The 16,175-nt window shown below is 43.9% G+C and overlaps 1 protein-coding gene across 1 annotated transcript in view; it reads left to right on the top strand.

Annotated features, from left to right (window-relative positions):
- Nucleotides 1-16,175, top strand: part of LOC145413487 (tRNA (carboxymethyluridine(34)-5-O)-methyltransferase alkbh8) — a 386,005-nt gene that overhangs the window by 62,440 nt on the left and 307,390 nt on the right. The window contains exon 3 of the mRNA XM_080283187.1: nt 14,647-14,881. Coding sequence (XP_080139313.1) covers nt 14,647-14,881 — 235 coding nt within the window. The remainder of the gene's footprint in view (nt 1-14,646; nt 14,882-16,175) is intronic.

Below are 16,175 nucleotides of genomic sequence, written 5' to 3'. Positions count from 1 at the left end.
GGCTCTCCTCTCCTTTCATTGATCCACCTGGTGAACAAGCCTTCATCTTTTCTATCCTTAATGACCTAGAGCAGCTTGTACAGCACCCTACCCGTATCCCTGACCGCCTTGGAGAGAGCTCCAACATACTTGACGTCTTCCTCACAACTAATCCTTCTGCTTACTCTGTTAATCTTTTCTCTCCTTTAGGCTCCTCCGATCACAACCTTATTACCTTAACCTGTCCTATCACTCCGGTACGGCCTGTGAACCCTCCAGGGAAACGTCGTCTGTGGCATTTTGGAGCCGCGGACTGGGAGGCCCTCAGGCAGTACTTCTTTGATTTTCCCTGGAATGATTATTGCTTCCATGGCCGTGATCCATCTGAGTGTGCCTTGCGCATTACGGATGTTATTCTCTCGGCCATGGAAGCATACATTCCATTCTCATATCCTTTGACTAACGCAAGAAAGCCTTGGTTTAATCACGCTTGTTCTAATGCTGTCTGCAACAAGGAGAGGGCCTACAAAAGGTACTGGAGTCAACCCACCCCTGAATCACATCATCTTTACGTTTCTGCCCGGAATCATGCTAAGTCTGTTCTTCGCTCTGTTAAAAATAATTTCATCCATACTAAATGCTTTCAACTCTCCAACTCAAATTCTTCCCGCTCCTTCTGGCACCTTGCCAAAAATATTTCTAACAACTTTACCTCATCATCCTTCCCTCCTCTTTTCTACCCTGATCGTTCTGTAGCTATTTCTTGTACTGATAAAGCAGATCTCTTCGCACAGACTTTCTCCTCCAATTCCACCTTAGATGATTCCGGTGCCCTTCCTCCATCACTTCCCCCCTCTGACTCTTTCTTTACCCCTGCACAATTGTTGACTCTATACAGGGGTTTTATCTGCCCCTGTGTGGAGTACAACTCTCATGTGTGGGGAGGCTCCCCACATACAGCTCTTCTCAATAGGGTGGGGCTTTTCGTCTCATTAAGTTCTCCCTACGTGTCAAGTAGGGTTGGTGGAGGATTAGTGCCCCTTCCTGTAAAACAATTAACTCTAAGCCCTTGGCCACCCCATTTGGGATACATGGCATCTGGCAATGAATGATGAATGAACTCTCCTCCTCTTACTGACTCCCTTCAACCTCTGTCTCTTCGCCGCACTGTTGCATCTTTATCTCTTTTCTATCGCTACGTTAATGGTCACTGCTCCTCTGAACTGTCTGCTTGCATTCCTCCACCTCTACGACGTGCGCGTAGCACCCGTCTGGCAGCAAACTCTCATCCCTTTTCTGTCCAACTGTCTAATGCAAGAGTTAACCATTACTCCCAGTCTTTCATTTATGCAACAGGTCAACTCAGGAACTGTCTCCCTCTGTCTGTATTTCCTGCTGCCTATGATCTCCAGTCTTTCAAACGCAGTGTGTCCAGGCATCTCAAAATGATCGGATCATGAATTTGGCTCTCTAATATATTTTGTTTTTCTCTTGGAGGGAACTGTTACTGCGGGCTCATGGCCTTTGGTTCCTTCTTCCTCACGTAAAAAAAAAAAAAAAATATCACCACATTGACAAAGATGGCATCACAGAAGGGTTGATTAGTAGGCATCTTCATGTATTTTAGGATAGGCTTCTACCCAAGAGGATTCTTGATATGCATTGTTCGACAGCTTCAGGAAAAATATATTGGTAGGAGAAGGGATCTTTATTTTGTTTTTGTTGATTTGGAAAAGGCCTTTGACAGAGTCCCTAGAGAGGTGGTGAAGTGGGCAATGAGAAAGCTTGGCTTGGAGGAGTGGCTGGTTAGGGTGGTTATGGCCATGTATGTGGGTGCTCACACCCAGGTGAGAGTGAATGGAGATTTGAGTGATGAGTTTTCCGTGAATGTTGGTGTGCATCAGGGATCAGTCTTGAGTCCCATGTTGTTTATCATGGTACTTGAAGCCCTTTCACTTGACTTTAGAAACGGACTCCTGTGGGAGTTGTTGTATTCTGATGATTTGGTGTTGATTGCAGAGAATGAAAGGGAAGCGGAGGAAAGGTTTAGAAAGTGGAGAGATGGTATGGGGTACAAGGGTTTAAGGGTAAATGCAGATAAAACAAAAGTGATGATATCTAGGGTTGGTGGCGGTACTGTCAAAGACGAGGGAGAGTGGCCACGTGCAGTTTGCCACAAGGGCGTGGGAAGTAATTCCATCTTGTGCGGTGTGTGTGATAAATGGGTGCATAAGAGATGTAGTGGTATCAGAGGTAGACTGCGAGATAATGCTGATTTTATGTGTACGGCGTGCCGGGGTGAGCAGGTGGAGATCGTCAGATGTGAAAGGATTGAACTTGCTGGTGAATCTCTTGAGTGTGTGGAAGAGTTTTGTTATTTGGGAGACATGTTGTGTGCTGGAGGTGGGGCTGGAGCTAGCTCTGTGGCTAGGGTGAGAAGTGGTTGGAAGAAGTTCAGGGAGCTCTTGCCTCTCCTGACATTGAGAGGGCTCTCCCTACATGCTAAGGGGTCTTTGTATGCAGCATGTGTTAGGAGTGTAATGCTGTATGGCATTGAGACCTGGGCAGTGAAGGAGGAAGACATTCACTGGCTCAGACGTACAGAAATGACAATGATTAGGTGGATGTGCAGTGCGTCCCTGCGTCCAAGGCCTGGAGGGGCTGGGTTTACAATGGAAGAGTTGAGATGTAGGATGGGACTGGAGTGTATTAGTGTTGTGATGAGGAGAGGTAGATTGAGGTGGTTTGGACATGTGGAGAGGATGGGGGATGATAATTGGGTGAGGAAGGTGAGAAGTGTTAATATTGGGGGTGGGGTTATGAGGGGTAGACCGAGAAAGACATGGAACGAGGTCATTAAGTGTGACCTTAGGGTTAAGGGACTGAACAGGGAGGCTGCAATGGATCGTGCAGCGTGGAGAGCCGCGATTAGGTGACCAAGGCCGACACATGCAAGCATGTTGGAGCCTTTAAAAATGAAACTAAAAACGAAACAAAACGAGTGTGTTGCTTTGAAACTACAGCAAATTGGGCAATTTGAGCTTTGAATGAGCAGTAGGAGTTTTAATGTTGATTCTGAATCTGATATGCATTACACATTAGCATCCTTGTTTATAATTTTTTATGGAAACTGTTGATACTGAAACTCTCTGAGTAACATAAATGGCTGTGACAATTAATGAGCAAAACAAAATTCTAAATAAGCAGTGCAATGAAGCTTCCGATACCACTGTGAATACAGACCTAGGGCTCAGCAAATCATTGATACCAACCAGGCATGTAAACTCAGGAGTTTATTTTCAGATCTCTTGTCTGCTGTGTTAAATTTTATCATGCTAAAAGAATTATAATTTTTTTAGTAGGTGTACATAAAAAATGAGATCTAAAAGTCAGTGTGTCAAAGAGTAAAGTCATGGTCTTTTAGAGAAATGAAGTCTGAATACATGATTAGGCTGGATGGCCAAGAAATGATAAATGTGAGTGCCTTTGAGTGTATAGATAATAGGCAGCAATGGAAGTTTAGAGGATTAAGTGCATGAGAGTACAGAAGGGAAGAAAGGTTACAGGTTTACTGAAGCAGTGATAATGTATAGGGAAGTGAGAATGGAAGTAAGAAAGTCACTGCTGGACAGTATTATAATTTCTGCTCTAATGTATGGACATAAAACTTGGACCTTGTCAGAAGCACAGAAATCAAAGGGTTGAGCATTAGAAATGAGTTGTTTGGGAAGAGCATGCAGAGCTAAATTGAATGGCAGGCAGGGAAATGAGGAAATGAAGGAGCATTGTGGTTTTGTAATGTGATATGATTGAGAGCATTAGGGAAAATGTTGTTAAATGGGTTGGCTATGTAGTGCAGATGGAAAACAAGAAGCTGACCAAGAGAGTGTATATAAGTGAGGTAGAAGGGGGGTGGGGGATGGGGAGATTAAGGATGAGCTGGAGGCATGGGATGGAAAGAGTTATATACTATATGTGAGAGGGGCATGTGAGTTGGAGGGGTGGCAGCCAAATGGCAGAGAACGGGGTGATTTGAAGACGATTTTGTTTGTGGCTATCCCTTACGAGATTAAGGCATATGGCTGTAGATAAGTAGATAGGTAGATAGATAGGTAATGTGAATTGTAAAAAACATATTTTTGCCATCAGTTGTACTGTAGTTTGGAATGTTTGTATATTTGGAGACTACTGACCATGCTAATGTGTGTGTTTTTTTTCAATTGATGTCAGCTGTACACATGTCATGATCTTGAGCCATTTCCCTCCTCAGTCTTTTATCCCAGAGGTGTCCTCATAGGATCTCCTCCCAGGTCGTTCTTGGTTTGCCTATCGGCATTCCACCTTCCACATTCTTGCCTGTAACTCTCCTTGTCCAGTCCCTTACCTCCTGTCTCTCAAGGTGTCCAGACCATCTCATCCAGAGCTGGACGCTGCTAACGAAAATTCACTTCCGCAAATGCAAACCCAGAAAGTCATACCATTACTTTTTGCAACCACAAATCAGCAAACTTCTTGAAATTTGCAGTTCCACAAATGCAAGCGTTTGCAAATGCACACCATTTTTATCCCTTTCAGTATCATGGCATCAGTTTCATTTTATCTTTGATACCATTAAGATTTTATTAAGTTTAGGATGATATTTTTCATAATCAAAGGGTAAAAAATCATCTCTAGTTACTCATCCACTACAATTATATCTTTATTTACTCTATTGTGACTAAGAGTAGTTGACTGTATGAAGTTTGGAAATTGTCTGTAGTATTGAATGAGATATATAAAATTATACTTATAGTAAAACTAAAATATATATTTTAAATACTGTATTATTATTTTAGTATATTAGACTGCTTTTACTACAGATAAAGGGTAAATTCTTCACTATTGTGGATACTGTAAATAAATTAAATTATTACACTTCACAGCTCACACTTGGCAAGTTGACATACCAGTCCACCTCTTTTCCTCAGCTCTAACCTCCTCAGTCCTCACTCTTCAGTCACGGTCAGACTCCTTCAACATTTGAGACCACTCCATTTTGAGCAGGTCCATGTCACCCATCATAAAAACAAACTGCTCAGAGTTCTCAGAAGTCAGGCTGGTTTGAGGGCAGGTTTGCGTTTTGTGGAAGTACTTCCACATTTGTGTAAAATTTGTCGCAAGTGCAAGTCCACTAACGAAATCACACTTCCGCAGTTGCAGAATCTGTGGTTTGCGGAAGTGACTGCGGAAGTGCCCGGCTCTGATCTCAACCTACTGGTTAACATCTTTCCTCACATATTTCTCATACCAAATCTATTTTATCTCTAGAATCTTCATGTTAGTGGGGCAGCATAGCAAACCTGTTGTGCATTTTGTGATACAAGCACCAAATTTGGCACAAATGTACATTAATATGTTGTGAACATTTTCAGATATTGGGCCACTTGAAATTCTCTCTTTATGTCCGCCATATTGGATTTCAAAATGGCCGCCACTTGAAATCTACATTTGCTATTATCTCTGGACATAATGCAGCTATTGACTTGATTCTAGTATCTAAATGTATGTTTTTGGGGTCAAGGAATCCAATGGTACCAATTGCCACTTGGCATTGTCAAGTATTGGCCGCCATATTGGATTTCAAAATGGCCGCCACTTGAAATCTACATTTGCGATTATCTCTGGGTCTAATGCAGCTATTGACTGGTGTCTAAATGTATGTTTTGGGGGCAAGGAATCCAATGGTATCAATTTGCACTGAGTATTGTAACCAATGGGCCACCATATTGGATTTCAAAATGGCTGCTTTACATTACATGGCCGCTTCACGATCTACATTTGACATTATCTTTGGATGTAATATAGCTATTGACTTGATTCTGGTGGTGGTGGTGGTGGTGGTGGTAGTGGTGGTGGTGGTGGTAGTGGTAGTTGCAGTGGTAATTGTAGTGGTAGTGGTGATAACAGAAATGTTACAGCAGACACACGTCATCATGATCAGGCGCCAAGTGTACAGGCCTCATTTGTGAAAGATATTCGCTCTCTTGTCGGTGTCATAGAGGAGATGGGCAACCCATTCGAGGAGGAGAGTCAGGATGTAGTCAAACTGGACACAAAGGAGATCGCAGGTCCTGCTGCCGTGGAGACCGTGATGAATGCCAAGAGGATTGGCCAAGAGCAGTTCGAGGCTTTCACCAGGGAGTGTCTGTTGGACAGAACAAAGGCAGTGGACGACCCCATTCCTCGTAACAAGCTGAAGGTGTTCAGCACTTCCACTCCAAGAAGCCAGAACAAAGGTCAGCAACAGCTCGCCTCCGTCAAGAATGACCGTGAACTCTTCGCATGCCTGTACATTGGCTGCCAGACGAGGGATGGAAACCTTGAGGAGTTCTTTCGTCACGAGAATCAGGCATGTCCTCCTGCACTGTCTGATGGTGGAAGCCTCTGCACTGGTACCAAGAATGATCTCCTCACATGCTTGGAAGAAGTCTCCGACGCAAAGACAGAGACTCCTGTCATGACCTGTATTGTGCTTGATGGAGCAGCCATCGTCCAGATGCTGAAGCCGGCTGCATCAAAGACCTTTGAAGAGTATGCACAACAGATCTTCATCCCATATATGTCCACGAAGCTGCAAACAGTGTCACGCCTGGATCTGGTCTGGGATACTTACCTTGCTGATTCACTGAAAGGTAGTACACGTGCAAAGCGGGGACAAGGCGTGCGGAGACGTGTGGTGGCTGCTGCAGCCATACCAGGAAACTGGCAGAACTTCCTATGAGTGGACAGCAACAAGACCGAGCTGTTCAGGTTCCTCTCAGCAGCTCTCATGGAATGGTTTGACCAGGAGGACAAGCAACTCGTCATTACTGATGGAGAGGCAGTGCTCAGCAAGCCACTACTGCCAGATTTGACCTCACTCGCCCCATGTAACCATGAAGAAGCTGACAGTCGGATGTTGCTGCATGCATCTCACGCAGCCCAGCATGGACACCATGCAATACTCATCAGGACTGTAGACACCGATGTTGTGGTGCTGACAGTGTCCCTGGCACAGGAGTTGCAACCAGAAGACGAACTGTGGCTGGCATTCGGAACAGGCCAGAGTTTCCGATACCTAGCAGCACACGAAATAGCAGCTGGATTGGGACGAGAGAAGGCTCGTGCACTGCCAATGTTCCACGCTCTAACTGGATGCGACACTGTGTCTAGTTTTGCTAGACGTGGCAAGAAGACTGCGTGGGAAGCCTGGACGGTACTGCCAGAACTCACTGAGGCGCTGCTGCTGCTGTCCTCTGCACCGCGTGACATACCAGACGATGCAATGCGCATCATCGAGAGGTTCGTGATCCTGTTGTATGATCGAACCAGCAAATGCACAGACGTTGACAAGGCCAGGAGGAAACTCTTCGCAAGGAAGAACAATGTGCAGCTCATCCCTCCAACGAAGGCAGCTCTGGAGGAACATGTCAAGAGGGCAATGTATCAAGGTGGACATGTGTGGGGTCAGATACTGCTGCCAGCACCAGAGGTCCCTCCACCAACCAACTGGGGTTGGTCAAGGACTGGAGAAGGACAGTACACACCTTACTGGACCAGGCTACCTGAGGCAGCTCACAGCTGCATTGAGCTGGTTTCTTGCAAGTGCAAGAAAGGGTGTGTGAGGCGCTGCAAGTGCAAAAAGGCTGCCCTTCAGTGCACAGCCCTGTGTGTGTGTGAAGGGGACTGCACATGACGATGAGTCCACAACATACATGTACTTGTGGCAATGCTGAACTTGTTAACATGACACTGTTTATGTACACGTATCTTCAGTACCGGTATATACCTAGCCTCAGATACCAGACCATTGTAGAATGTCAGTATACACCTAGCCTCAGATACTAGACCATGTAGCATGTCAGTATTATACCTAAGACATTTACAGAACTAAGACATTTACACACATTTAACATGCTTTAATAAAATCATTCTTTTCAAAGTATTGTGTTGAATCCAATATTTGCCTAGATAATTTCCAAATACAATTATATAACAGACTGTGATAGATAATATTAAGTTGAAATTGTTACCATTGGATTCCTTGCCCCCCAAAACATACATTTAGATACTAGAATCAAGTCAATAGCTGCATTATGTCCAGAGATAATAGCAAATGTAGATTTCAAGTGGCGGCCATTTTGAAATCCAATATGGCGGACATAAAGAGAGAATTTCAAGTGGCCCAATATCTGAAAATGTTCGCAACATATTAATGTACATTTGTGCCAAATTTGGTGCTTGTATCACAAAATGCACAATTCTTTTGAATATTTGGGCTAAGCCGCCCCACCATGTCTGTCAAGCTAAATATCACTTCCATACAACATAATTACATGTTTTGTGGAAAGAACTCTTAGCACGAAAGGAGAGTCCCTTCATAGGTAGAAGAGGCAACAGTTCCCTAAACCTCTTCCATTTATATTTCAGTCTAACAGTGGAACTAGCCTCTGCTTCTCCTCTTTCACTCAGGAGGTCCCTCAGGTACCAAACTCACCCACCCATTTCAAGGGGCTGTTGCTCCAGACACATTCCGTTCTGTCAGTAGCAGCCGAGATACCCCAACATGGCACACACTAAAAAGTTCTTGTATCCTGCAGTCTAGTTCTAACAGTACTGTAACTGTATTGCTTGTAGACTTCCCTATTGCAGGTTGTACACAGAATAGGAAATTCCTTTAAACTCCCTTTTTACTCAGGGTAGAGGGTCACACATCTTGTTTATATTTATGTTTACAGCGCATTAATCATGCTACTATGTATAGATCTTTTCTTATGATGGGAGCTGTCCAGGTGTTGCAATCTTGAGCTATTTCCATGTTCAAGCCCCCATCATGAAGGTTTTCTTGCAGGACTTCATCCCACATCTTTCTCCCCTCCACATTCTTACCTGTGACCATCCTCACCCAGCTACTCTCCTCTTCCTCTCAACATGTCTGAACTGTCCTAACCTTCTTGTTCACATCTCTTCATTAATGTTTCTTGTCAAATCTCTTACAATACACTTCTCAGTTCTTTGACTCAGTGATTCCCTACTCATCCATCTCATGTCTCAGTTTTGTGCATTCCAGTCTTCTTGTGTCATAGCCTTTCACTGGCCACATCTCACTGCCATACAACATAACACTTCTGACATATTTTGTAGCAAGTACCCTTAGTTTCTTAGCTTGAAGGAACCCCTCTGTAGGAAAGGGAACATTTCTCTATATTCCTTCCATCCAAATCTCATTCTAGTGGCAAAACAAGCTGCTGCTCTTCTTCCTGCATTCGGCATGTCCTGGGAGTAACAGAAATCATCCTTGCATTCCAAATTACTGTCAACGCAAATAACACTTTTTATTTTATCATCAGCAGCCGAAACACTTCTACATGCCATATGTTAAAACATCAGTCTACCTCTAACATCACCACATAACTTGTACTGTACATCAGCAGTTACAAGTTGTACACAGAATAGGGTTCCTCCCAACTATAGTCACGGCTCGCGACTCTGAGGTTGTTATTATCGTGCCCTGGCAACCTACCCCTCAACAGTGCGTCCGATTACGTGTATACAGTGCTCGTCAGAAGTATCGAGCGCCCTGCGTCCCTCCTACGAAACAAACCTTTCAACATTGAAAAAACATATAAATAATGCATTTTATTTACCTTTAGTGCTGCGTAGGGTATCCTTTACGCTTCTTCACGGACCTGAGACATCTTGGAAGTGAGAGGGCGAGGCTCCTGAGGTGCTGGAGGGATATTTTGTCCCAGGAGTCACGAATGGCGGCTTCCAGCTTAGGCAGAGAGCTCGCATCCTTCCCTTGGAGATTCTTCTTTACGAGGTACCAGAGGTTTTCAGTCAGGTTGAGGTCTGGGCTATTTCCTGGCCAGTCTTTCATGAATGATACCTTGCAGTCACGAAGCCAGTTGGTGACCGATTTGGCCTTGTGAGCAGGTGCACCGTCCTGCTGAAACACTCGTGCACCTGTTAGCTCAAAGGAGTCTGGTAAATGATCAACAGAAGCTCCAGGTAAACATCCTGATTCACTCTGCGGTTCTTGGGAAGCACAACAAGCTTCCCCAAACTTTGACCAGAAAAACAACGCCATACCATGAGTGAATCAGGATGTTTAACTGTGCTTTCAACATACTGTGGGTCAAGTGGGTCACTTACCTTTGCGCCAGTACACACGTGCTCCTCTGTTACAGGTGACACTAAACGTTGCCTCATTAGACCACAACACTGACAACCATTGCTCCTCACCCCAGTTAAGATATTTGTTAGCAAAGGCAAGCCTATGACGTCGCTGGTTCTTTGTGAGAAGAGGCTTTCTCACAGGCCTGTGACTTGTGTAACCAAGTTCATGGACCCTTCGAGACACTGTGCGCACAGACACTTCACCAAACACTTGCGGGTTGCTCTCATTTATTTTCCTTGCACTCACACGAGGATTAGACTCCACTGCACGTTTTAAAACATTAACAGACCTTGGGGAAGTTTTCCTAGGCCTACCAGACCGCGGTTTCTTTGTGGGAATTTCACCACTGTTTTCCACTCGAAACTGCGCGCACCACCTACGCACTGTTGATCGAGCCACACCAACCAATTCACTAATTTCCTTTGACTGGTGGCTTGCCTCCTTTAGAGCAATGATGTGGGATATGATTTCACTCGAAAGTTCATGGGTAGGTGCCCTAACAAAGTGGCGAAAGCCAAAACACTGCAGGACACTCGGTAAAAAAGGGGGCAAAAAATGAGGGAGACTCAGGCAGCCTGTGGGCAACTGAGGCGGGAACCAACCAGTGTGTTGGAAGACCTCAGGCAACCGTGATGTCATGCTAGCGCCGCAAACTTCTGGCTCAATATTTACTACCAAAAATGGGTGATTCTTTTTTGGCCATAAGTATTGCGCGCCCGGCCATAGATGATACTTTTGATGAGCACTGTAATATGAGACACATGTGATTCGTGTATAATACAGTGTGTTCTTTTATGATAATATTCATGTATAATATACTTGTGCATAATAATATCATTCATGTATACAGTAATCCCTCCAATATCCGATGTAATAGAGCCAAAGGCATGTCCGGATAGTGATCCTGTCCGGATATTGGGCCCCAGCCTCCTGGACTTGTACTTATGGACTCTAACTCAGAAAAACACCTATACAACGCCCTCTGGACATGCATTGCACCTATTTAAGACCCAAATCACTCCAATAAGGGGCATAAAAGACTGAAATAAATGCAAAAGAACCATAAAATGAGGTTTTAGAGGTGAGTTTATACTATATTAAACATTGTGGGTACTTACAAGTCCCTGGCTCCTGGACTGGTTTGAACCGCCAGTTTGCAGTCCACAGTTAATCCTCTGCACTCTAAATTCTAATTTCTTAACACTGCACAACACTGTAAATTCCTGTGTGTTCTAGTGACGAGGTATTGCAGTTTATTCACTGTTTATTCACAAAAAACAAGCACCTGTGGCTTGCACTGCAATAAGCATCTGCTCTCGATCGGAGTTAGGCTGTGACTGTTGCTGATGGCGGGGTAACAGGGTCGCCAGATCGCAATGGCCACATTACCAAACTCCTCAGTTTTCGTTACCATTTTTAATTTTCATCACCAAATTCGTAAAGCTAGCATCTTTTCTTCACTAATTATATACACAAGTGGAATTACATGTAATCACTCTTCTTTTAATTAACAGCATGTTGATTAATACCACGCTATATAGGCTACCAAATTAATCAGAGAGAGCAAACAATCCACCATCTCCATCCTGTGTATCCTCATACATGTGAAAAATCCATTTGGTAATGCATTATTCTGATTCCTTACCAAATAAATTTTTCATTACCAAATTGGCCCACACTTGGTAATGAAAAATACCAAATGGCAACCCTGACAGGGGAGGGGAGAGGAAGGAAGGGGTGAATGGACCATGGTGTAACAGCTGTTTGGCGCCACGCGGTAATTTCAAATTCTGTCTATCTATCTATCTATTACCAGACGCCTCAATCCCATTTGGGGTGGCCACAAACAAATCGCCTCCAAGTCGCCCTGTCCCCCGCCATTTCACTGCCCTGCTCCCAACTCACACACCCCTCTCTCATATACCTCTCCACCCCATCCCTCCATCTCATCCTCGGCCTCCCCCTCCCTCTTCCCCCCTCCACCTCACTCACATACACTCTCTTCGTCAGTCTCTCACCCTCCATCCTCTCCACATGGCCAAACCACCTCAGTGTGTTCCTCATAACGCTTCCTATCACATCCACATCCACACCACAACGCTCCTTTATATCCTCATTCGTCAGCCTGTCTCTCCATGTGACTCCACAGGCTCCGCTTAAATAATTCATTTCCATTGCTCTCACTCTTGACTTGTGTCCTTCCAACAACATCCAAGCTTCACTTCCATACGTTAGAGTTGGTATCACAATACTGTCATGTAGTAACTTTTTCACTTCCATGCTCACTTCCCTGTTTCTTATCACTGCTTTCAAAGAACCAGCAACCTTTCTTCCCTGCTGTACCCTTTCAAGCACTTGACCCTCCAAACCTCCATCCTTACTCATCACACTACCCAAGTACTTAAACGTACCCACATTTTCCAATTCCTCACCATCCAACCTCGCTGTACATTCATTGACTTCACCTCTCTCAAAGACCATCACTTTACTCTTCCCTACATTCACCTTTAGATTCCGTTTCTTACACACTCTCCCAAACTCATCCACCAAGCCTTGCAGCTCCCCTTGAAATTTTTTGAATTTTTTGCTGTTTTTGGCCCATTTTGGGAATACCTGTATTGGATCCCGGGACGATTATGTACAGTTAGTGGGGATGTACGGATATTGGGCGTTCGGATATTAGAGAGATTACTGTAATGTGATACAAAATCGGAAGCACTTTTGACTGGTAGGTTGCCAGGGTGTGATAATGACAACTTCAGAGTCGTGCGCCGCTACTATAGAGGCATAGCTAGGATTATAGATATCGGGTGGGCAAGGGGTGGCCAAACCAAATTATGGATTAAACCAGGAGAAGAACTCATTAAGACCTTAGGCTATTTGCCTGGAAATTTGGGATGACCACTGGAGTGGCCAGGCATATTTCAGGGGTAGTCAGTGCTACTGTGGTCACCCTTTTGGTTATGCCACTGTTTCCAACTCCCATTTTATACACAGCATAAACCTACATCCTGGTAGGTGGTGGAGACCACCATCCACCTACTTGATGTAATGCTACCTACTTCTTCCTTCACCTTCATCATTCCATTTCTGTCTTCCTCTCTTCCTATTTCTCCCATCTATCCTGTCATTTTTTTTTCCTCTTCTTTCCTTTTGGGGTGGCTTTTCATTGAGTGATGAGCCTAATGGTTTCCTGTAAGCCAGGAAACCATTTACAACACTGGGTTGTAACTATATAACCAACCCACAAATGTTTCCTAATTGTCAGCAAGTGGGTTGGTGGAAAGTTAGTGCCCCTCCCCATAAAACTACAAACTCAGAAGACAAACAGCCACCCCTTACAGAATTATGGCATCATACCATAGATAGATACAGTATATAGACAAACCTACACATCTGTTTACCCTGTACATATCTTAACTGTCCTCACACCTACTGACAATGACGTTCATTTTACAAGCAGTAGCTTTCTGTCTTGTTTCCATTTCATCCTTCCACCTGTCAAGCATCTCTCTGACCTCATGCACACTTTCAGCAGTTAAAACTAAATCGCAGTATATCAAAGCTCCCAAGGTTGCCCATCCTCCAAGCTCTCTTTACAGTGCCTCAAGTGCCAGGGCAAACAGACATGAACTCAGCATGGAACCCCTATGTTGATTGAGAAATCCTGCATAATTCTCTAAACCGTCACCCAGACATAGTTGCCTCTTTGTACAGTTTTATCAACAATCGGACAGACCATATGTCGACACATAACTTTCTCATAGCCCATTGTACTGTCACCTTTGAGACTCTATCAGACTTTTTCTCCAAATCCATCATAATATATATATATATATATATATATATTTTTAGTTGATGTATTTCTCTTGCATCAATTGGACTTTATTCCACGCTCTTACATCTCTCACATTCGCTGCCCATGATCTTTGTTTTACCAGAATTAATATTCAGCCCTGTCACTACACTTCTCAAATGTCTTTTAGGCCTCTTGCATTTGCATAGCAATCAAAACTAACTCATTACCATATAAATTCTCTCACAGTAACCCACTTAAACACTCTTGGAAGTAGACTACTTCAAGTTTCAAGATGAACAGCATGGGACTTAATACTGAACCCTGATGCACTCCAACACTGTGTGAGAATTTCTCACATAGCTCTCCACCCACTATCACATAATTAGTTTCCCCTTCATCAGTTTCATCACCAACTTGATCATCAGCACTTCAGCATATAGATTTCTCATAGCCCACTTTATCACCGCCCTTAGGACCATTTCCAACACCTTCCTTAGATCCACAATAAAGTAGTGCAATTTTATTTTCTATCTGAGATATTTCCCTTGCATTTGTTAGATTCCGCAAAGGAAAAAAAATGTGTGTGTGTGTGTGTGTGTGTGTGTGTGTGTGTGTCAGATGAGAGAGAGAGAGATCCATAATTACAATAATAAACCATTTGTTCCTACAGCATATTTTTATTGGCAACGCTGGACTTACAACGAATGCTGATGAATCTTCCCTTGTGGAGCTGATCACCTCAGTTGGGTCAGGTTTGGAGGCTTTGACACTGCTGCCTGGGAAGCAGTACAGCTTTGCCTCCTTCACCTGCCCTCAGTTGGCCCGCAATGTCTTTATTGCTGCTCATGGCAACCTGGGAGTGAGAGGATCTACATCTCCAGTCTATATGGCTTTTGTTGACAAAGGTTTGTATTAGCTTGATGCTGCTCTTGAATTTGATGCTACAGTTGTTCATCCATGTTACCTACAATGAATTGAAAAACTTATAATTTGTCTGAAAATTCATAGCTGTTGAGCATGAACTGTGCAGCAGACATAAGTTTTTACTGATTGTTTTGGTTAATACTGCAGTTATTTTTCTATCTGTCTATTGCCAGACGCCTTAATCCCGTAAGGGGTGGCCACAAACACCACATTACCCTGTACCCTGCCATTTCACTGCTCTACTTCCAGCTCACAGCCCCCTCTCATATACCTGTCCATTCCATCCCTCCATCTCGTCCTCGGCCTCCCCTTCCCTCTCTCCCTCCACCTCACGCACATACACTCTTCTCATTAGTCTCTCACGCTCCATCCTCTCCACATGGCCAAACCACCTCAGTGTATTTCTCCTAATGCTTTCTGTCACATCCACATCCACACCACAGTGCTCCTTCTTTTCCTATTAACTCCACACGCTCCTCTCATATAACTCATTTCCACTGCTCTCACTCCTGACTTGTGTCCTACCAACTAGGTCTGAGCTTCACTTCCATATGTTAGAGCTGATATCACAATACTGTCCTGCAGCGACTTTTTTACTTCCATTCTCACATTCCTATTTCTTATCACTGCTTTCAAAGAACCAGCAACCTTTCTTCCTTGTTGTACTCTTTCAAGCACTTCATCCTCCAAATTTCCATCCTTACTCATCACACAACCCAAGTACTGTACTTAAATATACCCACATTTTCCATTTCCTCATTATTCAGATTCACTCTCCATTCAGTGACTTCATTTATCTTGAAGACCATAGCTTTACTCTTCGCAGTATTCATCTTCAGATTCCGTTTCTTACTCGGACTCCCAAACTCATTCACCAAGTCTTGCAGTTCTCCTTTGTCTTCACTTAACAATACAGTATTGTCTGCAAACAACAGTACAGGAAGTTTTCAAATGCTGCCCTCTATCATTAGGGCCACTCCAACATCCACCACTTCACCTTATACAGCAGAAGCATGATTTAACGAACATCGATTTAGCAGAAGCCCTACCCCCCTGGGGATAGTTTTTTTTTTTTTCAAGAATACTCCCCCAGTATCCCTGCTTGTCGAAAAAGGCGACTAAAAGGGTTGTTGGAGGGTTAGTGCCCCTCCCCGGAAAACAACTAACTAAAAAAACAAACAATAAGCCTCAGACAAGGACTGACCAAACGATGACAACCAAGGACCAGACAAAGGATATGGTTATCGGAACGTGGAATGTAGGGGGAGCAAATGA

This window comes from Coenobita brevimanus, chromosome 12 (assembly GCF_032717465.1).
Source record: "Coenobita brevimanus isolate Jiangsu-jjx chromosome 12, ASM3271746v2, whole genome shotgun sequence".
In the NCBI taxonomy this organism is placed as follows: Eukaryota; Metazoa; Arthropoda; class Malacostraca; order Decapoda; family Coenobitidae; genus Coenobita; species Coenobita brevimanus.
The sequence above is the reverse complement of the archived record's forward strand: the minus strand, read 5'-3'. Positions and strand labels throughout refer to the sequence as shown.